At 42.7% G+C, this 27438-nt stretch overlaps 1 protein-coding gene across 1 annotated transcript in view; it reads right to left on the reverse strand.

Moving 5' to 3' along the window:
* LOC124555484 (ribitol-5-phosphate xylosyltransferase 1-like) overlaps nt 1-16589 on the reverse strand; it is a 42150-nt gene extending 25561 nt beyond the window's left edge. The window contains exons 1-2 of the mRNA XM_047129407.1: nt 16382-16589; nt 11684-12227 (exon numbers count right to left, since the gene is read on the reverse strand). Of these exons, the coding sequence (XP_046985363.1) occupies nt 11684-12227; nt 16382-16484 (647 nt within the window). The 5' untranslated portion in view covers nt 16485-16589. The remainder of the gene's footprint in view (nt 1-11683; nt 12228-16381) is intronic.
* Nucleotides 16590-27438: the final 10849 nt, after the last annotated feature.

Here is a 27438-nt window from a genome sequence, read left to right on the forward strand (position 1 = left end):
GGTCCAGGCAACATAAAAACTGTTTAAACATTGAAGATTTTCAACTAAAAAGACTTGACTTGCAGAATGATTGCTGTGTACGGACGCAGGAGGAGCTGACCACTGCTTGTGAACAGCTGAACGTGCTGATGGCCACGGTCAGCCGTCTTCGGGCTGCTACCTCGGAGTGTAGCGGCAGTGGGGAGCCTGGTGCACCGCATGGTACACCCCAGGTGTTGCATGCTTCACCCACGGTCCCTGCTGTCGAGACATCTTCACAGGTAGCGGGCACAGTTGGGCTACCCTCTACCAAGGGGAGTGGCAGGTTCAGCGGCGTTCGCGTTGCACGAGGCGGAGGGTCAATGTGGAGGCTGGCCATGTGGCATTGCCTGCTCTGCCTGTGAGTGGACATGTGGCCACTCCTTCAGCAAGGTCCGAGCAGGCACACAGAGGGAGGGGTTTATTAGTAATTGGGAGCTCCAGTGTCAGGCGGGTGATGGAGCCCCTCAGGGAAATGGCGGAAAGGTCAGGGAAGAAGGCCAGTGGTCATTCTGTCTGCTTGCGGGGGGATCTCATCTGAGATGTGCAGGTGACCCTGCCGGCAGCGATAGAGAGCACTGGATGCACCCGACTGCAAATTGTTGCTCATGTCAGCACAAATGACTCCTGCCATCTGGGTTCAGAGGTCATCCTCAGTTCACACAGGCAGTTGGCGGAGTTGGTGAAGTTGGAAAACCTCGGTCGCGGGGTGGAATCTGAGCTAACTATTTGTAGTGTCATTCCCAGAACCAATCGCAGTCCTCTGGTTTGGAGCCGAGTGGAAGGCTTAAACCAGAGGCTCAGATGATTCTGCGGAGATCAGGGTGTGCAAATTTCTCGACCTCCGCTATCGGGTGGAGAAATGTAGGGTCCCCCTGAATAGGTCAGGCATGCACTACACACAGGAAGCAGTTACAAGGCTAGCGGAGTATATGTGGAGTGCACATGTGGGTTTTTTAGATTAGAGAATTCCCTCCCTAGGCCCGACAAGACGCCTCCTGAAACACGACAAGGTAGCAGTAGGCAAAACGCAACAGGGAATGACAATATTAATGTGGTAATAGTAAACTGCAGGAGCGTCTATAGAAAGGTTCCAGAACTGCTCTCATTAATAGTCACAATGCCCACATAGTACTAGGGACACAAAGTTGGCTGAAACCAGATGTAAACAGTAATGAAATTCTAAACTCAGATTGGAATGTATACCACAGAGACAGGCTGGACAGTGAAGGAGGAGGCGCGTTTATAGCAATAAAAAGTGAAATAGTATCAAAGGAAATTGACGGAGATCCGAAATGTGAAATGATTTGGGTGAAGGTCACGGTTAAAGCAGGTTCAAACATGGTAATTGGATGTCTCTATAGGCCCCCTGGCTCAGCAGCTGTTGTGGCAGTACACCTGAAGGAAAATTTGGAAAATATTTCGAGTAGATTTCCCAACCATGTTATAGTTTTGGGTGGAGATTTTAATTTACCAGATATAGACTGGGAGACTCAAACGTTTATAATGGGTGGCAGGAACAAAGAATCCAGCGCAATTTTTTTAAGTGCATTATCTGAAAACTACTTAGAGAAGTTAAACAGAGAACCGACTCGTGGCAATAACATATTAGACCTTCTGGCGACAAACACACTCGAACTATTTGAAACAGTTAACGCAGAACATGAAATCAGCGATCATAAAGCAGCTACAGCATTGGTGATTTCAGCCGTAAATAGAAATATTTAAAAAAAAGGTAAGAAGATTTTTCTGTTTAGCAAAAGTGACAAAAAGCACATTTCAGAGTACTTGATGGCTCAACACAAAAGTTTTATCTCAAGTAAAGATAGTGTTGAGGATCAGTGGACAAAGTTCAAAACCATCGTACAATATGCATTAGATGAATATGTGCCAAGCAAGATCATAAGAGATGGAAAAGAACCACCGTGGTACAACAACTGAGTTAGAAAACTGCTACAGAAGCAAAGGGAACTTCACAGCAAGCATAAACATAGCCAAAGCCTTGCAGACAAGCAAAAATTACATGAAGCGAAATGTAATGTGAGGAGGGCTATGGGAGAGGCATTCAGCGAATTCGAAAGTAAAGTTCTATGTACTGACTTGGAAAAAAATCCTAAGAAATTTTGGTCTAATGTCAAAGTGGTAGGTGGATCAAAACAAAATGTCCCGACACTCTGTGACCAAAATGGTGATGAAACAGAGGATGACAGACTAAAGGCCGAAATACTAAATGTCTTTTTCCGAAGCTGTTTCACAGAGGAAGACTGCACTGTAGTTCCTTCTCTACATTGGCGCACAGATGACAAAATGGTAGGTATTGAAATAGATGACAGAGAGATAGAAAAACAATTAAAATCACTCAAAAGAGGAGGCCGCTGGACCTGATGGGATACCAGTTGAATTTTACACAGAGTACACGAAGGAACTTGCCCCCCTTCTTGCAGCGATGTACCATAGGGCTCTAGAGGAGCTTAGCGTTCCAAAATAATGGAAAGGGGCACAGGTCATCCCCGTTTTCTAGAAAGGATGTCAAACAGACGTGCAGAACTATAGACCTATATCCCTAACGTCGATCAGCTGTAGAATTTTGGAACATGTATTATGTTCGAGTATAATGACTTTTCTGGAGGCTAAAAATCTACGCTGTAGGGTTTCGAAAAAGACGATCGTGTGAAACCCAGCTCGCGCTATTCGTCCACTAGACTCAGAGGGCCAAAGACACAGGTTGCGAGGTAGATGCCATGTTTCTTGACTTCCACAAGGCGTTTGTTATAGTTCCTCACAGTCATTTAATGAACAAAGTAAGAGCATATGGACTATCGGACCAATTGTGTGATTGGATTGAAGATTTCTTAGATAACAGAACATAGCATGTCATCCTCAATGGAGAGAAGTCTTGCGAAGTAAGAGCGATTTCAGGTGTGCCGCATGGGAATGAGGGGAGTGTCGTAGAGCCATTGCTAAGTGTTGTGTACATAGTTCTGCATAGTCAGCGCGTACACAACTTTCCCACTAGAGCGCGCCCCGCTAAGCACAACAGCGCAGACGCAGCACTCGTCCGTCTCTGCTCTAAGAGATGGCGCTGCCATAAAGACGGACCAAATTCTACTTCCGCCGATCCGCGTATCAATATGTAACGCAGCCAATGAGATTGCTGCTAACGTAGAACCTTTTCTCCTCGCGGATCACACTCGCGCAGTGATACATGAACGCACGAGACCTCTGATTAGTCAGTCTGCACTAGTCTATAGGCAAGTTTCAGTCTGCGCCTAATAAGATTATCATATTCCTGTACATAGCCATGAAGATAAATGTATAGACACTTTTGTCAAGTATCAGAGATATGTGAGAATAAGATTAACGTACCAAGACCAAAGGAACTTCAGATTGTCAATTGTAAATAGCATCCAGAACCAAGTTAAGTTATTTTTATGCTTGTTAATATTTTAATATATGTGTATGAAAATTAATCAAGTTCTGTTTAAAGTTGGTCACCATCAATCTGCTACTCTAAGCGTGCAAGTGGCATTTCTATCATCTGACCTAACGGCAGAAGATAAACACACCACGATAAGACCCCGAGACATACTGCTGACACTCGTCTACTTCGCTAGAGCGACCAGTCAAATAATCTGATGGTGTGTGTACCAAAGGTCTTACAGTACGCACACCACACTAACCTTGTGGATAACACTGGAAGTTCACTGAGGCTTTTTGCGGATGATGCTGTAGTATATTGAGAGGTTGTAGCAATGGAAAACTGTACTGAAATGCAGGAGGATCTGCAACAAATTGACGCATGGTGCAGGGAATGAAAATTGAATCTCAATGTAGACAAGTGTAATGTGCTGCGAATACATAGAAAGAAAGATCCTCTATCATTTAGCTACAATATAGCAGGTCAGCATCTGGAAGCAGTTGATTCCATAAATTATCTGGGAGTAGACATTAGCAGTGATTTAAAATGGAATGACCATATAAAATTAATTGTCGGTAAAGCAGATGCCAGACTGAGATTCATTGGAAGAATCCTAAGGAAATGCAGTCTGAAAACAAAGGAAGTAAGTTACAGTACTCTTCTTCACTCACTGCTTGAATACTGCTCACCGGTGTGGGACCCGTACCAGATAGGGTTGATAGAAGAGATAGAGAAGATCCAATGGAGAGCACTGTGCTTGGTTACAGGAGTATATAGTAATCACGAAAGCATTATGGAGATGATAGGTAAACTCCACTGGAAGACTCTGCAAGAGAGACACTCAGCAGCTTGATACGGGCTTTTGTTGAAGTTTCGAGAACATACCTTCACTGAGGAGTCAAGCAGTATATTGCTCCCTCCTAGGTATATCTCACAAAGAGACCATGAGGATAAAATCAGAGAGATTAGAGCCCACACAGAGGCATACCAACAATCTTTCTTTCCATGAACAATACGAGACTGGAATAGAAGGGAGAACTGATAGAAGTACTCAAGGTACCCTCCGCCACACATCGTCAGGTGGCTTGCGGAGTATGGATGTATATGTAGGTATAAGGCATACAGTCCCATTTATCATCCATTCCTTCTGCTAACAGTAATTCTCTGGAAAATCTCTAAATCTTCAAGCTAGCCTAACAAATGTGGAACACTAATTCACCAATCATTTCGAATCTCACTGACAGCTAACTTTAGGTGATTAGGGGAAAACTGATCCATCAGATCCCAGTTTCAAAGCAAATACCCTTAGTCCACTGGATTAGTGGAAATCCCAGACGGCACCATCTCTTGCATTGCTAATGTCTCCAAGTCACATCTGTCTATCAGATCCAACTTAAAAAAAAAACACTAGCCTCTACTGGCTCAAAAATTGTAGATTACAGTCTGTATATTATGAACAGTTGACAAAAATCACTATTGGTATGAACAGCTCTGTAACCTATGGTCTTTGCGTAATGTTAATACAGTCACCTTACTGCTGTATCAATGCTTCACACCTGTAGTGTCGGCAACCACTATCACATCAGTTCTTCGAAGATGCCTAACAAACAGGGGAGAATTTTCCTGAAGTTAGATGGCCATGCTCTGACCATCCACAAGGTTAAGTGACGCTACAGGCCGCATAGAGCTATTCTCTTCTGCAAGGCCAGCTATATCCTAGTGACGAGTAGTATGTAAGGCAGTGGTCAATCCAGACAAGGCTCATTCACTCCAAGTGAGTTCCCTGGGCCAGGCGCCATTTCTGCAAGGATTCCATCAACCAGGAGTCTCACTCAAGAGCCACCCCCATGATGTTGCTCCCATTCACATCTCACTTTGTGACCCCAGGAGTGGCCAGCAGTGGACCTAAAGAGTGTTCGTGGCGTCCGTGACAAAGAAGACAGGGACATTGTCATCGTGGCAGAATTGTGGACTGATAAATTTATTCCTGTTTAGCTTTCAAACAGCTAAATGCCAGACTTAAACAATTTTGCTACCTACGGGACTTAAATTCTGTTAATTCTGCTTGTAATTTAACACTGAGCGTCATACTGGACTCTGATTTCCATAAAGTGTGTCTTAAATGAACTTAGGCTCAGTGACAATCTAACTTACCTTCATCTACCTGTAATATTACTGTTCTATTTCAAGAAGCGATTTATTTTATGTTTCCAATCAATGGAAAGTCCAGGGCGGATTAACAACAACGCTATGAAAAGGATGGATTCCCAGCTTATAGAGGAGACACTACTATACATTTTAGCTTTCAGCTAAATATGGCCTTCTTCTAAGGTGCGCACCCCCCTCCCCCCCCCCCCCCCCCAAAACACACACACACAGAAGCACAGCTCACACACTGTTTCTGGCTGATGTGGCTGGACAGAGTCATAACTGTATAACTGTGCCTCATGGACGCAGCAATCTGGGGCTAAAGTTTAGATCAGGGTTAGCGGATGTTAAAGCAATGCTTAGCTACTGCTCATAGGTTGGTAACACGACAGTTTTGCATTGCCAATGGGATGATGCTTTGACATAACTAATGAGGGGCGAGAAGAGAGGGAATGTATTTCTAGCACCAAAATTGAGACCATCATCTTGCTTCCTGTTTTTTGGTGTGCTGGTGAATTTCGAGAGAAAGTTTTCTGATTATGGCAGTGAGCACTATAAAGTGGATTGACGTTGCTGCATGTCTCATGGATTAGTTGCAGAGATATTAAAATGTATGGCTCTGAGCACTATGGGACTTAATATTAAAATGTATCAAACATGGTCATGAAATGAGAACGCAATCGGGGTCTGTGTGAGCTCACTGAGTAAGTGCATCAATGCTTTTTAATTAAATCATGGGAGAAGAGAAGTGGATCAATGTATGTTCATATTAACAAACATTATTGATGCACCTGCCTCCTCTGATAATTTAATTAAAAAACATTGATCCACCAACCTCCTCCAATGATTTAATTAAAAAAAAAAACATTGATTCACCCATCTTCTCCCAAGATCTAATGAAAAACATTGATTCACCTACCTCCTCCCATAATTTAATTAAAAAACATTGATGCACTTACTCATTGTGCTCACACAGATTGATTGCGTAGCAACATAGAGCAGAGAAATATTTCACTGCTTTTTTGAATATATCATGGGTTGCAACACTGTCCTTGGTTTGCAGATTCTGGCACAGTTTAAACAACAGTAACTCAAACCAGGAGCAATTAAATTTATAATCCCCATTTACAGCAATGTTTCACCCTGTCTTCCAAAGTATTACATTGCCACACACCATCTGCCTGCCGCTCTCTCACTGGTTGCATAACACAAACAGCTGACACACCTTCACTTGTTCCCATCATACTGCACACCAAACACTGACAATATTCCTGCAAAAAAACACGTAAGTATGCCACTGGCCCAATTCCAGAATTTTACCCAATATGGTGGTGGGGGTAAAGCAAGGCATAGGGTTGAGAGGAGGGGGGGAGGGGGGGGGTACAGCAGGGTAGGGTGGGAGAAAGTGTAGTGCTGCTTGTGGGAGCATGCAGGGATATGGCGAGTGTAGGGAAGGGCTGTTAGGTGCCGTTGGGACATTTGGGGGCTGGGGATGGGGAGTGGAAAAGGAGAGGAGGAGGGAAGGGGAAAAGGACTCGTAGGGGTGTTGGAATAGAAACCTGTGTTATGCTGGAGGGGGAGCAGAGAAGGGGAACATGGACTAGCAAAAGATGAGGTCAGGAGTTAGGGGATCGTAGAATATATCCGCCTCAACCTTCACTAGTCCCTGTCCTCCACACCTATTTCCTTCTCTGCTCCCACCAAATCCACTAACTAGTGCTTTTCCCCTTTTCCATCCCCTCCCCCCAATCGTCCCAACTGCACCCAGCAGCCATACCCTGTCCCCACAACATCCCTGCACACTTCAACAAGCAGCACTACACCTTCTCCCACCCCATCCCGTTATCTCCCTCCCCCCCCCCCCCCCCCCCACTTCCTCGCCTCTTTACTCCTCCTTCTTAGAATTGCTGTCCCATTAGGTGCAATTATGACTCAGTCTGGCCACAGTGGAAAAAGACAGTGATCATATATATATATATATATATATATATATATATATATATATATATATATATATATATATATATGTGCGCGCGCGCGTGCGTGCGCGCGCGCGCGCGCGCGCGCGCGCGCGTGTGTGTGTGTGTGTGTGTGTGTGTGTGTGTGTGTGCGCGCGCTTTCTACTTCAGAAGAAGGATTTTGGCTGAAAGCTAAATCGTATGCCAGTCTTTCCATCATGCCTGTCGGCAACTCAGAGTCTTCTCTATATGGTGAGTATAACTCCATCCTCTGTATAATATTGTTATTTTAGGTTTTGTTTCAATCCACATCAGAGTATACATGCTATTAAACTTTGATAAATAAGCTTGTTCAATCATTGCTAATGGAATATTTTTTCTGCCACCATCGGAGGACATATCAGTTGGCAATGAGGTTTTGTGTTCACAGCTGGCTCACAGGTGTGCTCTGGTCCAGGTAGTCACTGCTTGCATGTGTTTTGCAGTTGACAATATGCCCATTATAACATTGATGACAGTGTGATGGAACCAGTCGATCCATCTGCCCAGACGTTGATTCTACGCTAGCAGATAAAGCACACCCACAAATACCAGATCGAGTGCCTGGCCGCCATCTTCCATGTTGCCTTGGGAAATCTCCTCATGTCTCTCCAAGACTGGCTCCACGGTCAAGGGTTTCTGGTCTGAGCGTACCCTTGGATCAAGACCCAGCGTTCGACAAAGATTCCCCAAATGTGTTTCCACCTCAACATCGTTGCGGAAGAAGCTATGGCCAATTTCCTACTGGATGCCAAACTCATCGCACGCCACACCACAGAGGGCCCAACCCTCAGAGAGATCCTCTGCCTGGTGTGCCACAGCTGGCCATCAAAATGGCTGCACCTGGGTGGTCATCCCTGCAGCTTTCCAGCAGCATGTTTTGACTCTTCTCCATGTTGGGTGCTGGGGCTTGGTGCTCACTAATTGTCTGACCCGCCACCATGTCTATTGGTGTGGCATAGACACTGCTGTTACTCAAATGGTATCCTCTTGCGTCATGTGCCAGAGCATGTATGCCACCCCTCAAAGCTCTGTCTTCCCTTGACTAGACTATTGCAGTCCTTGGTCGAGGCTTCATTTGGATTTCATGGGACTTTCTTGGGCCACACTTGGCTCATTGCAATAGACACTGGCAGCAGGTTCCTATATGTTTCCCTAATGTCTGTCACATCAACTAGTCAAAATTATTCAAACCCATCTCACATTTTTTTTCCATTAAAGGAGTTTCTGACACCACTGTCACAAACAATTGTCATGAATTAGCATCTGCAGAATTCTCCGCCTTCTGTGAGAAAAATGGCTTTGCCCTCATTCACACAGCATCCTTTCACCCTGCCTCAAATGGACTAGTGGAACAATTCGTATATACTTTTAAAACCCAAAAGTCTAAAATTCACCATCGCCATCCTCTGGACAAAGCTCTCATCCTTTCTCTGGCATCCTACAGGTCAACATCACAGGACAGCTTGGCTCCTGCTGAGAAACTTCTTATTGGTCCCAACTTTCTATCCTTCACAACCCCCCCCCCCCTCCCCCCCTAGTTCATAGCCCATTACTCAGAGGTCTAGCTGCCACCATTTTTCATTTAAGGATTCAATTTTGGCCCCTGTTCTTAGTAATGGATGCCTAACACTGGTTTCCGGCCATAATTTCCAAGTAACTAGTCAGGCCCATGGCTCAGGCGACACTTAGGATGCCAAACTGTGCCACAAACATGGCAACGAATACGATGCCATGGTCCTTTTCCCAACACCGAGATCCTATCACTATCTTTTGTTCCAGAGACAGAGCCACCCGTTGTTTCCACCCTAGACACTACCATGTCATCTCAAACAGTGCTGGTGGCTAGCTCACGGCAGAGGCCTTCTTCAGTTCCACATCGTCAGGACCCTCACCAATGGATGTAGACATCATCCCCTCCAATTGCCCCAGAAAGTGGTGGGAGTGGAGAGGGATGCCTAACAAACAGGCGACAATTTTCTGAAAGATGGACAATCATGCTCCAGCCATCCTCCAGGAGGCAACTCAAGCTCCATTATGGGCCATGGGCCACACGGACATATTCTCTTCTGTAAGACACAATATTGAAAATAGACCCAGCTGTACCCTAGCACCAAGTGGTATTTAGCGCAAACCAGTTTGTTCTGAGTGAATTTTTTAGGCCAGGTGCTGGTTCTGCGAAGACTCCATCAATCAGAATTCTCATTCAACAGCTGCCTTCATTATATTGCTATGATTCACATCTGACTTCATGACCCCGGAAGCTGCCAGCTGTGGACTTACGGGTTTTCACAGCCTCCTTGCCGAATAAGAAGAGGACTCTGTTCTTGTGACAGACTTCTGGACCTGTAAATTTATTCCTGTTTAACTTTCAAATGGCTACACACTGCACTTAAGACAATTTTTGTCTGTTAGGGACTTAAATTTTGCTCATTCAGATTTTGTTTTAACAATGAGAATTCTATGGGACTTTGAGTTCTATAAAATGTGCTTAATGAAGTTAGGCTCAGTAATAATCTAATCGGCCTTCATTTGCTAGAAGTATTATTGATCTGTTTCAAGAAATGACTTATTTTATGTTTTGTTTCCGTCAACGTCAGAGTAGATGTGCTATTAATCTTGGATAAATAAACTTGTTCAATCACTGCTACCTGGATACTTATCAAGCCACCTTTGGCAGACGTATCTCCTACAGGGGAAAAAAATCATATTTCTGAAAATATTTGCATAGTATTTCAAACAAAAGTTATGTCATCACGTATGTCAATTTAGAAAAAGCATATGACAGTGTAGACTGCGAATCCCTATTTGATGTGTTTTCAGAATTTGGACTAGATCAAAAGACAACAAACATCATAAAAGAAACACTCATGGAGACCAAATCCAAAGTAAAATTTATGGGGGACTTGAGTACAGAATTTGAAATAGACACAGGAGTACGACAAGGGCTGTCCCCAGTTCTCTTCAATTGTGCTTTGAAAAAGAATTTAAATATTTAGGTGAATAGATTGCAGAAAATTGTAATGAAAAGAAATCTGTCAGATCAAGAGTCCAGAAAATAGCGACGGTGTTTCAGTTAATAATAAACATTTACAACAAAGAGTGTCTCTCCTGGAACTGCAAAATAAGACACTACACAACAGTAATTAAACCCAAAGCTCTCTACACATCTGAGACACTAAATCTTCAACACAGAACACTAAAAGGGGAATTAATAAAAGTGAAAGAACTTAAAATAATGAGGAAAATCCTAGGACCAAGAAATAAAGATGGTGTGCACTATCCGAAATCCAATGCAGAAATATATAAAAGTATCTCCAAAATAACGGACAAAATGTGCATGAGAACAATCCAATTCATGGGGCATTTAGAAACAATGGACTCAAACAGATTAATGCACAAAATCCATACATTTTTAAACAACAAAAACTACAAGACTGAACTGGTACAAACAGATGGAAAAATACCTGGGAGAATTAGGGTCTCCAAATGTGCATGACAGAAATGAAATCAGAAAAATCACAAACACACTGGGTTTTGAGGAAGAAGAGAGAAAAACTAACCAACATATGTGGTCTGCCCAATGAAAACTAGCCCATTCGTTGCATATGAAGGAATACTGGGTGAAGAGGAAGGCCAACAAATGTTGATTTCGAGTGGTCCTAAGCAATCCATCTGCGAAGAAGAAGAAGAAGAAGAAAAAGAAGAAAGAAAAGAACTCCCTGAGATATTGAGGTTCCACTGATGTAACATTACGCACAAAAAAATTGATTCCCTCCACATTAATTTTTCAGTTTGCAAAAAAGTTTTTCTTTCAAATCAATAATCAATTCTTGTCATCATCTGAGAAACATAGGCTACCAATAAATCAAACAACAGCCATGTTCAACATCAAATGAAACACTTGTGAAAATATTAATCTCCCAACAGAGAGCAATAATTCTAATCTCTTGTACTTCTTAACTTGCACATTTTGCTTAAAAAAATAAGTACATATAAGCACAGAACTGAAAGCAACTAGTAGTTACAGCATTATTTGTATAGTTGGTTAATAATTATTAAATTTTATATTTGCATCAATAACTGCACTATAATTACTTACATCGCAACTCCAAGAGGCCACTGATAAAACTGGACATTATCGATCAGCGGTGAATCATACACCAGAAAGGCAACATCAATTCTTCCTCCTCTGGACTTCATATATGGAAGGAGCCAATCATTACTACAACCTTCATCTCCTAATAACACAACTGCAATGTGGGTCAGTTTTTTGTAAAGAGGAACATAATCTAACCACTGCTTTGCAACGTTTATTTTCTCTTCTGAGCGACCATTTAACACTAGCACAAGTTTTTCCACATCACTAGGCACTGTAGTTTGTATAACACCTGGTCCATACCGATACGTAAAGTTGATGCCATGCAGTATTTTGAAACCTGTCTCAACTAAACCACCTTCTCCATTTTCAACTTTTCCATCCAAAATATGATGCCACAGATATTTCGCTATAGCAGCTTTTCCCCAAATTTCCACATTACTTCTTTTATCTGTTGTCTCACTGTTCAAATTGATTTTCAAGTACTCTGTTTTGGAGATATGAGTATTCATGCCAGGATAATGCAGTTGGGAAATGCCATCACTTTCTGAAAAATGAACATCATACTTTAAAACAGTATTATTATTATTATTATTATTATTATTATTATTATTAGTAGTAGTAGTAGTAGTAGTAGTAGTAGTGGTGGTGGTGGTGGTGGTGACCAAAAATCTAAAAGCAGTACTTACTAAATCAAAAGTGTACAAAATCATCACTGAATTACTACCATCTTCCCAAGCTGTAATTCCAACCACTAGTCACCATATGTCCACAGAAAATAATAATAAACATGTTCATTACGCTTGACTACAGCTAGTTATATTACACTGCACAGGAGCCATATTAATATACGCAAAGCTTAAAATGTGGAGTCTGAGTTATCAGTAAGCAGATTCGTGTGCTCCTAGTACTTATACAGGACCATATGGAGGGTAAGATTAATTTCATATCTTTCAGTTTCTAACCCCTCATAAGTGGTGCAATGAGCAACTATCGGATACATATCCACTTGTTTCGAACAATTTCATATTACCCACTTTGCTGTTAACAAATGGGTCAAATCATCTGAGATTTTGACCAGAGTGTGATCACAGTTCAAGAGTGTTGTTTAGTCTATTATGTATTTGATTGGTCCAAAAAATGTACCAGTAATCATGTTGCTTAAGGAAATGAACATGCAGAATTTAAATGATAGGCTTGCATAATTGTTGTGAGTACTTGGGCCATTCTTTGTGAATGTTTTGGGCACTGTCATATGTCTGGAAGGTTGATTCTTTATATCCTCAGAAAGAAAAACAGGAAATACATATGATAGCAGTTGCCATTTATTTTGCAGCAACATGAGAGGTTTTTGTTAATAAAATTGCAATGTGCTCCACAAAATGTCACCCTTACTGCAACCCAGGGAACAAGATGACGCATGCAGAATGAAGAGTAAGTAGGATAGAAATCAAAATCCAAAGTCGACTGTCAGCAAGCAAAGATTTTGCAACTGTGTACCGGGTTTCAGAAACTGCACTGTTCCTAACTTCCTTCTTGACAGAAATACGATAACTGCAGTATACTACTCCATGTTGCTGGGTGACATGAATAACACTCAGCAAAATAAATAATGCTGGTGACACATTCACAAACCTTTGTTTTTTTTTTGTAACAATGTAAAGCCACATACTGCAGTCAAAACTCAGTTTATCACCATCTTTACAATTTCCTAGCACACCAGAAGTGTGTGCTGGGCAGGAGCTCAAATCAGGCTGCCTGTCATGGTCATGATCATGTTACTCACTGAGTTATCATCACAACTCATCTTCAGAGCTTAAATTCTAGCAGTACTTCTCTCTCAGTTTCCAAATATCACAGAAGTGTAAGTTGCTGAACTACTATTCACAGAAGAAGCAGTATGACAAAGAACAGGCTTAGCTACAGCCTGTGTGTCATTTCCAAAATAAATATTTCACTCTAAAGTAGAATGTGTGCTGTTTTGCAACTGGACTGTTGGAGTTCCCATTCTCCTCACATACGTATCTGGCAGAAGACATGCATTTATCTTCAATAAAAATATGTAGCCAATTACTGGGAAGTTGCTACAATAGTGCAAATCATTATACTCTTGCCACAATGCAATGTCTCCAACAACAGGGGTCCAGAGAACAACTACAAAGAAAAGTTCATTTTCTGCACTAAGAAGAGTTCAATGGAAGTGTCCACCCATCTGTTTTGATCCGGGATGTAATAATGTTGTGGAGTGACATTACTATGTGGCACTGTGTTTTTGAGTTGGTTGTGTTTGTAGATGTGATGTTGTTGTATTTGATGGTGTCCTCTGGTGGTGGATGTGCTGAGTATAACAGGTGGTATTGGGTTCATTTGAGTTTTGGTTGTCATTGTGCTAACACAGTTCATAGTTTAGGTAGTTGGTGCAGTAATGTGGGTTGTGGAAGTGTATTCAGGGAGTTACTAAGGCTTTTTTTTCTGTTTATGTGTTTGGTGTGATTGTTAGGTCTGATTAGTTCAGTATTTGTTGTGCAGAAAGTACAGGTGGTACTACCGGAGGCTTCTGTCAGTAATTTTTGTTTTGGCTTTATTTTAAAGTAATTGTGATATGGGGTATTTGGGTTGTTGGGGTTTTGGCTCCACTTTTTGGAGTCGTAGGTGTTGGTTTTTTTTTTATATCGACAGCTGCAATTGAAGTCAAGGGAAACGTCTAATTCCACCTTTCAGAGATGTAAGTATTGGTTTTTTGGTATCAATAGCTATAGATCAAGGGATATGTCCAATTCCTGTGGTTTTGTTGGTGTAGCGGAATGTTGTGATTAAAAATTTTTTTTATATTATTTGTTTTAGGATGTTGCAGTGTATTTTTGTTATTGTTATGTTTTTAGCTTGTCCCTGCTCTTAACCCCCAGTTTTCCACAGCTGTCCCATTAGTTTCATTTTATTTTTGTAGTGAAACATTATTGCGTCATTTTTATTTTTGTTCATGTTTGGTGGTGTGTGTATGTAGTGACATCATTGTCACCATATTGTATTCACTGGAACTAGCTGTTTCCGTCATATTGATGACATCATGGGTCAAAGCAGACGGGTGGAATCGGGCACTTCTGTAATGCCCTAAAAGGTGTGCTGTACCCTGCACTTAGAAAACATACATCCTCTGGTTGTATGAAGTTCTCAGTTAGTCAACTTGTGGGACATTGGCTCTATGACCACTCAAATGTTCAATGGCGGAGATTGCTTAACAAATTCAAACACTCTTCAAGAGAAACATGAGCACGAAATTAGATACAGAAAAGTGTAGTGTTAAATGGAGTACTGATAGAGAAAGCAATCACTTGCATTTGCTGCTGGTGTGGAATAAGAAACATTTCCCAGTTAGATACCTCAATTCTCCTCAGTCTCAAATCCATGACAACCTAGCATTGGATAAATTCATGTGCAGTATCATTGCATTTGTTCAGCTACAAGGATGGTAACGAAGAGGAAAAGCTTTACTCCATATTGCAATATTCCTATCTACCATTATAGTCAGCATCATCTGATTTGCTCCTTTTATTTTGGTCCTATCCTATAGCTTTGTCCTACATTACGATAGCTCCTTTCTTGATACTGAGAGTAAGGGAGGAGGAGGAGATTAGTGTTTAACATCCCGTCGACAACGAGGTCATTAGAGACGGAGCGCAAGCTCGGGTGAGGGAAGGAAGGGGAAGGAAATCGGCCGTGCCCTTTCAAAGGAACCATCCCGGCATTTGCCTGAAGCGATTTTAGGGAAATCACGGAAAACCTAAGTCAGGATGGCCGGAGACGGGATTGAACCGTCGTCCTCCCGAATGCGAGTCCAGTGTGAGAGTAAGGGCATATTCCTTTCATGCAGAAGTTTTTCTCTGATTATTAAGACATTCAAGTTGATTACATCATTATCTATTCTCAATGCTTTCAGTGTGACAGCAGGGGTGTTCGTTTCCACACACATGCATAAGAGTTCATGTTTATTTCTAGAATTTTAACTGAGTAAATGTAGTACCACTTACAACACTAATTCACCAAAATGCAGAAGTGTTCAGTTTTCAACAGGCACACACAAAGATGAAGACCTTGCTTATTGACGATTCAATTCTTTGCATCAAACTATGTATAACACGACCTGTATCGGTAGCCTAATCTAGAACGTTCACTTTGTCATTTACTATCACGTCTGGAGTCTCTCAATGTTTCTGTTCTCGTCTAAAGAGTTGTGCTCACTATTTGGCATTAACGCGTGAATTTCCAATGGTACTATTAATCCTTCCTACATATCTACTAATTTTCATCACTAATGATATTAAGGATGTTAAGCTGCAGAGGCAGTACGAAATGAAAGGTATGTCAGGAATATGGCATGTTCTGAGGCTCAAAGGAAACTGTACAGCCTTGAACCATTAACACCATGCATCAGGTTGAACAAAGATACCCTTCCTCAATCCGTATTACCAGTTCCTCAATCCATACGTACCCGTTGATCAATAATACTTCACAAGATTGATATAAACAAACTTTCACGTCACAAGAGCCGATGAAACTAAATTATTATCTAACTCCATTTGTGTGAAAAAATGCAACTTAAATAAAAACTGGTACACAGCCAGCACAGAAAACACATTCTCTTTGTTGTCCAGGAACACAGCTGTGAGATAGTGAGAAACATAGAAAAATACAGTAACGTACCTTTGTCACCAACCACACAGTATAGTTTGTACACAGCTATCAGGGTGACAACCACATAAACAACACACGAAGAAACCATTAAATATCGGCAAAATCGTTTCATTTCTTACTATGCCGTCAGTTACTAACAGTTTCATTTTTCTCTTTATATGTATCAGATTTGTTTTTCAATCAAAGCGCGAAAAACAAAAACAACCAAAGATGACAATGGATGCTGTTGACAACTTCCACCACAGATATTGATCTATGGTCGAATGTTGCTTACGAAGCTGTTAGTACGATTAACGTCGATTCACACTTGACGTACAGGAACGGAAAATCAAATGGTGGAGTTCACATACGCTGTCAACGGAACAGAGCGGGACGTCGAAGTCAAGTTTACTTAGGAAGAAGGTTCTTGCATGAACGGTGGTGGGCCGACTGTGTCGTCTGCTAATCTAGGAGTTAAACCCAATTCACACTGACCGTCACATTACGTCAAAACATTCCACTGTACAATTTAAATGGCAGCATTCACACAAGCCACCAACGGACCATCACGTCACGACACGTCACAGTTTCTTGGAAAGGAAGTTTTGGCGGCCTCATCGTCTCCTGATATCGAAAGTTAACTTACTTTCGCCCCGCTCACTCGTTTTAAAATAATGGATTTCATGCTTTTGTATCTTCTTAATCTTTATTTTTATATATATATATTTTTTCTACTAAGTCTTCTTCCACAACAATCGAGGTCAGATATCTGAAAGCGAACAATTATTTAGGTTTAACAGTAACAGGACAGAACTGGCGGCCACACTGAACATAAATAAGAACACAAGTTGATGAAGCAATTTTCATTAAATAAAGGAAAAAGTCAGATCTAATGCAGGAGAAAAATTCAGTTGTTTATGACGATATTAGTTATGGAAGAAGAAACACATAATGGATAAGGCAAACAGGCGTAATGATTGGTGTGTAGTAAATAGCGGGCTATTTCTAATTTAGCCCCCAACTCAAGAGAAAGTTTCATAAATAGCTCCTTGACATTCAAATGCTTATGTAAGTAGTTCGACAGTGGCAGGATTGTGGACTATCAAGACTGGTTTATCATTCTTTGATATTGCTGCTTGTGTTGTTTAGGATTCCACGAATATCATGTGAATATGGAAATGAAGGGTTCAGGAGAGCCATACTTAGTGCTATGCAGGATCTCAGTGACAAAATATGACTAGCATCTGTGGGGAAGAACATATTGTTCACTCAGCTGCAAATGACTGTACAGGCACATCACCTGCCTTGAGTCAGGAGGGGAGGGAGGAAGAATTTACTGGGACCATACCCTGCGCCTCTTACTGCTTTTGCAAGAAAGCCACAAAAACATGCCACTGAGCTCTACTCGAATCTTCGCCCCATTTATCCACACAATTTACTTACCATTTGGCGCCCTTCCCTCTACCTCCTTTTCTCTTGCACACTTTAATCCATGTTAATTTTCACTACTAACTGTGAATTGCATTGTATACAAATGTTTCACTTGGGCGCCCATGGTTTTCTCCTTACCTTGATGCCTCAAGCATCTGCTACTAATTATGATATGTTCTGATAGAAAACTTAACTGCTGTGGCACATCTGGTGCCTCTCTCAGTTTGGCACCCCAAGTGGAGGATTGTGTCGCTTGTGTCTTAAAGTGACCCTGGCTTGACTCTCTGCTTCACTTTTCTCTCTCCCTTGCGCAAATCATGTGTCTGACTCAAGTTCTGCATTTCTCTTCCTTTCTGGCGTTTCCCTGTCTATATCTACCATTTCCATTAATTCAGTTATCGGCTGCAACGTCCTTTTACCTGGGTGTGGGGAAAGGGATTCTAGTTTGCTACTGCCTCTCCCCCTCCTCCCCCCCCCCCCCCTCAATTATATCTTGCCCTCACTCTCACTTCCAAAATGTCACAGAAACCTATGATTTTAATAAAATAATAAAATCTATTAAAAAGTTAATATAATAATTGTAACAATAATTTATTTAGATGATTGCTTAGTACATCGCTTTATCAAAACTACAAAGAATTATAATTCAAAGAAACACATAATATGAAAAGCATTTGTTCGAAAAATTGAAATTTACATGTTTCGTGCAATTTATCTAAAAACTAAACAGCAAAATACTCTCATGACCATGACAAAGACCTAATTTAAACACAATAAACGTAAAGTGTGTGCTCATTATTATCAGTGTTTCACTTAGCACTATCATTGTGAACATGGCTCTGTAGATGACAGCTATGTGAGGGTGTAAATGGTGAGGAATGATGTTTCTCTAAGAGGATTCCATTTACATCCTGGCAAGTCAGTCGCTGTTACTTTTTTTCTTCATCATGCATCTTTCGTTTCCTGGCTTGCACTACTTAACTTCTCGTAGTTTGCCAATTCTTATTGTGGACTCACAAATCATGTTGGACTTTTGTTGACAGCAGCTATGGTCAGCCAGTGAATGGGCGCCTTTTCCTGGCTGCATTGTTATCTGCAGCCAGTTAGACCGCAAGTCCATCCATGTGATCTAGCAACTGGTAGGTATCCTGTATTAAAGATATTTTGTAATATTCTGGAATCCTTGTCATCTTCGAGACTCTTAGTTTCGTGCCACTTTATTCTTCGATATTTATAAATTGATTCCCTCCCCCCCCCCCCCCCCCCAGATTTTCGCCTGCTTTCCAAGTTAGTTATACCCCTTTTACGATACTATAATAATTTTTGTACTGCAAAAGACGATACTATCAACGCAACACCAGGGTGTTGTAAGAGCTGGTGATACTATGCCTTTTTTCGTTGTTTATCGTCCACATGGGGAGACTGCCGGTTTTCTCCACTTGCCCTTCTAGTAACGTGATTTTTATCTTTCGTCATCCTATCAGGAGGTTCCAAAAATGAGGTCTTCGTTAGTATATAGGATACTTTTAGTTGGTAGAATGTCGGAATTAGAAGCAGATTAAGACATACAGTTCCAAAGAATCACCTAGTTACACATTCTTCTTTCTTATGGAACATGTATTATGCTCTCACCATTTTGGAGAACGAAAATCTCCTCTACAATTATTGATTACACAAAAAATCTTGCAAAACCCACCTCTGACTATCTGTCCATGTGATCCAATATGCAATAAACAAAGGAGCCCATGTTGATGTGATGTTCCTTGACTCCAAAAGGCATTCGATACTGTTCCACAAAGTCGTTTAGTGAACAAACTACGAATTTAGTGAGTATCAAACCATATTTGTAACAGCAGTCTGGACGTCGTTGCAGGTACACAGCCTGACAAAAAAAGTGGAGCACCCAGAAGGGGAGGGGGACACGAAATGAAACTTCACAGGTTGAGAGAGTATGGGATGTTATTTCAGGGGTTACCAAATTGAATCAAATTCACAACAAATCTGGTAATATGAGCCTACTTTATGACGTTCCCCCCCTCTGGCTTGGATGCATGCAATGATTCTGTGGAGAAAAGTGTCATGATGTCGTTGTATCCTCTGCCGAAGTAAAGTGGCTCACAAACGTTGTAACTAGTCTCTGATATCCTAAATACTGGCACTGGGTTGGAGTTGACATCCACACTGGTCCAAAACACGTTCTATTGGAGACAGCTCTGAGGATCTTGCTCAGCATCATGCAAGTAGGTCAGAGAAAGATGTTTCTTGTGTGGACAAGCATTGTCCTCTTTACAAAGGGCACAATGGTACTGTTGCATGAGGACACAGAATGTCCGTGACATACTGTTGTGCCATCAGAGTTCCCCCAGTCACTACCAGCTGTGACCTAAAGTCATACCCGATTTTTCCCCACACCATGACACCAGGAATAACACTGCTGCATCTCACCAAAACGTTGAAAGAATGGGACCCCTTCCCAGGTAGCTGACATACTCACTGATGATATTCACTCGAGGTACTACAGAACCACAATTCATCACTAAACACAATGTTTTGTCATTCATCAACAGTCCCTGCTTCCAGTCATGGCACCACTTCATATCTACTCATTTGTGTGGGATGACATGGAATGTTGTAAGAAGGCCATTACTTGCTCTTGGATCACAGGTGCAGGTGTGGGAGGGGTATGATGTGTTTCGTGCACAATATGTTGATGCTACCTTGTGGTGATCAGACACTGTTGACTGGAACCTGGATGACGAGTATGCCTGCCCTCACGTTCCTGTACAGTCCAAATTAGCCCACTGTCACATTCAAATGCCTCAAAAATCTGGATACTCCACAATTAGGCCTACTGGCAAACCATGTCAAACACTGTTAACACTTCCTCACAACACCTCTGTCATCACTCAACTGTTGATTATGTTAGCATCCCTTATATATCCCATCAGGCTTGGTAGCAACATTAAATATGAACAACACTAATACACTCTTGTGGCCTTTCTGTCTTCCTTCCTTTCTAGTGCCCTTTATCCAGCCAGGTCAGAGCTGTTATGGTTCTTCTGCAGTTTCATAGAAAACAGTCACATCGTCATACAGTGACAGTGTTGGCCTGTGCAAATGCATTTTAAAGCTGTTGCCAGTTTCCCCTCTCCTCCTCTGCAGTGAGAATCCGTGTATTCCTTCTGCTTGAGTCTACTGCAGTCTCATGGTCAACTGCGTTATTGCTTTGCGAAGCATTTGTGTAATGTGTATAGAAAGTGGAACATTGGAACCAGCCTGGCATTTATCTAGGTGGTTGTGGAAAATCGCCTAAAAACCACATACAGGCTGGCCAGCACACTGACTCCGATCATTACCCGCAAGGCTGTTTCGATCTGGAGCTATGGCTGTCATTTTACCTGTCACAGAAAATTGTAACTATTATCATTAACAGACACAGCGGTGGTGTGTAGATATGGGAAAGTGCATTGGCATCTGACCACGTCTTCTGAGTGATCCACTTTTTTGAGCAGGCAGTGTAGAACTCAACATGTTGCTTTTAACGGAAGAAAATCGACAGATGCATAATTAATTTTGGGTGTACTCAACTAGAGAGTTATACGCTCATTATTGTTTACATTTTATGTTAATGAATTACTGTGTTGTGATATGGCTATCTGTAGAGTAGCACGTCACTTCCATATGACTTTGCCAGTGTAGTGTCTGAGACACCTGCACAAGCAAAGAATCCAAGTACAATACTATGTTTATTATTACAGTTAAACAAAATATAGAACTCTAGTATAATTGAACATTAATAGCATTTCCTAGAACAGATAGCCATCAATAACTAAGTCTGCAACTTGACATGCAGTATAAGTCTGATAGTTCCTCTTAATAGTCCATATCTACCAAGTTATTTTCCAAGACGACACCGCTGCGATGGTGGTGGTACCACCAGACCTGAATATCCGAGACCTGGATGTGGGCATTTGGTTTGTGGACACACAGACTCAGACACTGGAGAAGATCAAAGCGCAAAATGTCAGCGGATCTGTATGAACGTGTGACAAGAAATTGCACCAGCACACTGTGATTGAATGGCACTGCACCTGCACATGACAACTACCACCAAGCAGCACTTCATGGAAAGTATAGTTTTTGTGAGCACCTGAAAAAACAATTGTGGAGAACCAACTCAAGCATAAGTATCTGCAGTAATAAATAGAGTTACAAGACCCAGTATCTACTTAAAATTTAACAATATGTCCATCAGTGACCAAACCCAGAAAAACTGCACGATAAAAATGTTCAGGAACTAAGACCACATTAGTTCCAATAGAATTAGCAGAAGAACAAATACTTTTATCTTTATCTACATTATGTTTAATAGAATGTACAGTAAAACAAACATCTTGAGCAGCACCACCTTTACAGCTTCATAACTGAATATGAAGCACCTTACTTTCAAGTCTCAGGGGAGAGTCGCATAGAACACTGGATTGCCTGCAGCACCAGAAGGATTGGTGCAGTGCAGTATTTATAAATGTACTTCAGCTTTGTGACCCTGCATGTGCCAAAAGAGGCATTGCAGGTCTCGAAAAGGACAAGATGCCCTGTCATAGCGCATGAGGCGTTGGGCACAAGATTTGACAGGCAATGAGTAGAGGGAGTTGATGGGTTCTGGTCCTGTGGAGTAGCCTGAGGTCGTAGTGAGAATGTCTTGCGGTATCACGTATTGCTACCACTTCATGGGCATCATAAATTGTCAACAGAGCTGCAAGTTTCGGACAGATGCCAATAACAGTCGTTCAGGCTCTGGCGGACCCAGTGGTGCATGCCCACTGACCTATGCCTACTGCAGCACCAGAAGGATTGGTGCGGTGCAGTATTTATAAATGTACTTCAGCTTTGTGACCCTGCATGTGCCAAAAGAGGCATTGCAGGTCTCGAAAAGGACAAGATGCCCTGTCATAGCGCATGAGGCGTTGGGCACAAGATTTGACAGGCAATGAGTAGAGGGAGTTGATGGGTTCTGGTCCTGTGGAGTAGCCTGAGGTCGTGGTGAGAATGTCTTGTGGTATCACGTATTGCTACCACTTCATGGGCATCATAAATTGTCAACAGAGCTGCAAGTTTCGGACAGATGCCAATAACAGTCGTTCAGGCTCTGGCGGACCCAGTGGTGCATGCCCGCTGACCTATGCCTACTGCAGCACCAGAGCACTGTGGGACTCAACTGCTGTGGTCATAAGTCCCCTAGAACTTAGAACTAATTAAACCTAACTAACCTAAGGACAGCACACAACACCCAGCCATCACGAGGCAGCGAAAATCCCTGACCCCGCCGGGAATCGAACCCGGGAACCCGGGCGTGGGAAGCAAGAACGCTACCGCACGACCACGAGATGCGGGCTATGAGTCTTTGCACGCTTGGAGAAATACAAGTTAAGTAAATCTTCTGTTTATTGTGTTAACTTATTTGCAAATTATTTCTGTTCCTGTCCAGGTTTGGTACGATGATAGTTGCTACACCGCTCCATAGCCCACCTCTCCTTACCATTGTGTACGAAGTCGTACACAACATACCCAGTGACGAGTCATGATGCCTATTTGTGGCTGTCTTCGAGTTTTCTTTCTCCCTATTCTGTTGTCTATTGCTATTATAGGTTTTTTTTTACATGTCTTTTATGTCCCCGCCGGCCAGGGTGGCCGAGCGGATCTAGGGGCTACAGTCTGGAACCGCGCGACCGCTACGGTCGCAGGTTCGAATCCTGCCTCAGGCATGGATGTGTGTGATGTCCTTAGGTTAGTTAGGTTTAAGTAGTTCTAAGTTCTAGGGGACTGATGACCTCAGAAGTTAAGTCCCATAGTGCTCAGAGCCATTTTAACCATTTATTTTTTATGTCCCCAGTGTTTGCCTTGCTTGTGCTCTTTATGTTCTACGTTTCAAGGTTACTGCTTTCGCATCCCTTTTTGCTTTCTCTGTGCTTGTTTGTCTTGTTATAGTGTGCATCGCTTAATTAACACGGCTACTAATCTGCAATCGGCTGCTGAGTTGCCTGCAGCTGATCTAACTCAGTTTATTCAATTTCAGAGTCAACAAATGGCGCAACTGCTTGAAGTGATCAATTACCCAGTGATTTCCCTAAATTGACAGATGACTTCACACAAGACGCCGGACCCAACGCAGCGCCACCCCCTGCACTGTGTGCATATATGCCGCCATTTCGTGCGTTTGACGAGGCGAAGTAAGACTGGACGGAGTACCTCGTACGGTTCAACTTGCCCATCGCAGAGCATCACACACAAGGTACTCTTTTTCTTGGGCACGGCAGGAGTGACTATTCATCGGCTGTGCCCGAAGTTATTTCCAATGTCGTGCTCTGAGCTGGTACCATATGAGGACCTGTTGCAGGTGCTTAAAAAGTATTATGAGGACTGGGTACAAATGGCTGCTGCCCGTTAGAAATTATTTATTATTTAGGTTGCGTAAGCAACAAGGACAGACATACCGTCAGTGGGTGACTGAATTGCAAGGCCTTACTATACACTGTAGACTCAATTGTGACTGTGGCAAGTACTACGGTAATGCCATGATTCGTGATGCCATCACGCAAAATGTAGCTGACTCTCGAATTCAGGAACAGATTCTTTAATTTAAAAAAATGGTTCAAATGGCTCTGAGCACTATGGGACTTAACATCTGAGGTCATCAGTCCCCTAGTACTTAGAAATACTGAAACCTAACTAACCTAAAGACATCACACACACCTATGCCCGAGGCACGATTCGAACCTGCGACCGTAGCGGTCGCGCGGTTCCAGACTGAAGCGCCTAGAACCGCTCGGCCACACCAGCCGGCTGATTCTTTAATACCTGCATCAGAGTCTGCAAATTCTAGACTATCAAGATTTCTGCAGAAATGCAGTAAACATTTTTAAGGTAGCGCCTGCTCGTTCTGTAGATAGCGGCGACAAACAAGCCTCGCAGCCAGCTCGCAAACAGTGGCCCGGCCGGCCTCAGCCACAACGCTCAGATAAACATGTATCGCGTCCGGCAAAAGGTGTGAAGTCATGCCGTAGCTGTAATACGGCACGTGATCGCTGATCTTGCCCCTCACGTGAAGCGACTTGCTTTTTTTTTCCAGCAAAAGGAAACATATACAGTATGTGTGCTAACAGAAGCGCAAGACGTCCCCTTTGTTACTCTTCACGCAAGTCTATCACAAACAGTGTGTAGTGTGTTTTCCAGGCGCTACAGTATTGTTAGTGCAAAACAACAGTGTAATAGCCGTCCAGGACAGGTTCCCAACTCTTCTGCAGTGCTACCTGAGAACAAAAAAGTTTTTGTGTCTCGTACTACTGGTGGATTTTGGGTTGGGTTGTTTGGGGGAAGAGACCAAACAGCGAGGTCATCGGTCTCATCGGATTAGAGAAGGAAGTCGGCCGTGCCCTTTCAAAGGAACCATCCCGGCATTTGCTGGAACGATTTAGGGAAATCACGGAAAACCTAAATCAGGACGGCCGGACGCAGGTTTGAACCGTCGTCCTCCCGAATGCGAGTCCAGTGTGCGAGCGACTGACCTGCGGTTGTATGCTCCAAAAGGCACTTCTGCCGATTCTGTAAGTCAAATGGTTCAAATGGCTCTGAGCACTATGGGACTTAACTTCTGAGGTCATCAGTCCCCTAGAACTTAGAACTACTTAAACCTAACTAACCTAAGGGCATCACACACATCCATGCCCGAGGCAAGATTCGAACCTGCGACCGTAGCGGTCGCGCAGTTCCAGACTGTAGCGCCTAGAACCGCTCGGCCACACCGGCCGGCTCTATAAGTCATCTCAATAAATTTATATATCATTCCAAAGTTGTAAAGTCCTTTTTGGCTCACCCTGTATGTGTTTTTTCAGATTGAAATTGAGTACTTAGGACATATCATTATAGCCAGGGGGTTCACCCCTTGCAATCAAATTTGCTTGCTATCTGTGCCCTTTCACCCTCACGCAATGTGTAGGATTGCAGTCTATGCTAGGGAAGCTCACATATTACATCCGATTTATTCCTGACGCCACTCAAACTGTGACTCACTTTCAGGAAGAATTTTCCTTTTGTTTGGTCGCAAGAATGTCAGTCTTCTTTCCGGAAGTTGAAAGATGTTTTGATTATTGATCGATGACTCGTTTGTTTTGATCCAGCCAAACCTGTGTTCTTGCCTGTGGATGCTTCCTCTTACAGCATCGATGCAGTTTTGTTGCTTAAATCCAGTGCTGTTGACAGGCTGATTGCCTTTACATCGAAGCTGTTGAACAAAGCTTGATGTAATTATTGGAAGATTAAAAAGAAGACTCTCGCCATTATTGGTGGTGTCAGTAAGTTTCACCAGTATCTATTTGGCGCAAAATTTTACTTGGTTACTGACCATAGGCCTCTACAGTCTTTGTTTAGTCCTTCTCCGTCAGTCCCAACGGGCACAGCGCAGAATCTGCAACGATGGGCTCTCCTTTTATCAAATTACCAATATGAGATTGTGTTTCAGCCCGCTTCTGAGCATACGAACACAGGTGCTCTTTCTCACCTCCCTGTTGGCCCAGATTCCGCATTCGGTGAGTCCTCTGCTTCTTGTTGTTACGTTGATGCAAAAGACACAGATGCTTTGCGTAGTTTTTAGCCTAATCACCGGAAGATTGTCCAGGCCACTGTAGAGGATCCTGATTTGCAGTTTCTGTGGCACTACATACGCACTGGTTGCCCGTGTGCAGCCAGACAAATTCATAGTTCGATGGTTCGCCGATATTTTGCCCATCGGCACGTCCTTGCAGTTTACAGTGGTGTCACTTTGCTTCACACCAGTAGTGACCATTCACTTGGTGTGGTACTCCAGGCTCTCTTGCCTGATGTGCTTCGTTTGATGCACCAAGGTAACTGGCCCGTCGTCTGCACCAAGCAGTCGGCACGACCCTATTGCATTTGGCATGGTCTGGATGCGCCAATTCAATAGTGAACTTCTCAGTGCCACATGTGTGCTGAAGTTCAGTCAGACCCGCCTCAGTAGTTCTTTGAATGGCCCAAACCTCGTGCACCTTTGCGACGTTTGCACCTGGATTTCGTCGCTCCTTACTGGAATACACGCTGTTTCATCATCATTGACGCTTTCGGCAAATTTTCCTGATTAGTTCATGTGCACTCTACTAGAGCTCGTTCCACAATACAGGTCTGTTCATCAATCTTTTGCCTCAACGGTTTGCCTGAAATGATTTTGACTGGCAATAGACCTCAGTTGGGTGATCGATTTGCACGAACATTTAAGCAACAGATGGACAAACTTTGTGCCTTCAACACATGGGATCAAGCCCTGTTGCTATTCTTGTCTTCCTACTGCTCCTGGCCAAGTGACGGACCATCGCTGCCATTGAGTTGTTACATGGATGCCGCCACTGCACCTTGCCTCGATTGCTACGCCTACTTTGGCAGGTTGTGCCCACTCCGTCCAGACAGGCAAAGTATCACACTAATTATTCGGTCTTTTACAGATTGTATGGAAGACGGAGGCGCTGGGGCGAGGCATCATTTTATGGCTTCTTAGACATTCTCTCTTTTTACTGCAGGGACCGAGAGAATTGCTAAGATACCACAAGGATCAAATTTGTCCACGTGAATTGCATGATCCTGCGGCA

Source organism: Schistocerca americana, chromosome X (assembly GCF_021461395.2).
Source record: "Schistocerca americana isolate TAMUIC-IGC-003095 chromosome X, iqSchAmer2.1, whole genome shotgun sequence".
Classification (NCBI taxonomy): Eukaryota; Metazoa; Arthropoda; class Insecta; order Orthoptera; family Acrididae; genus Schistocerca; species Schistocerca americana.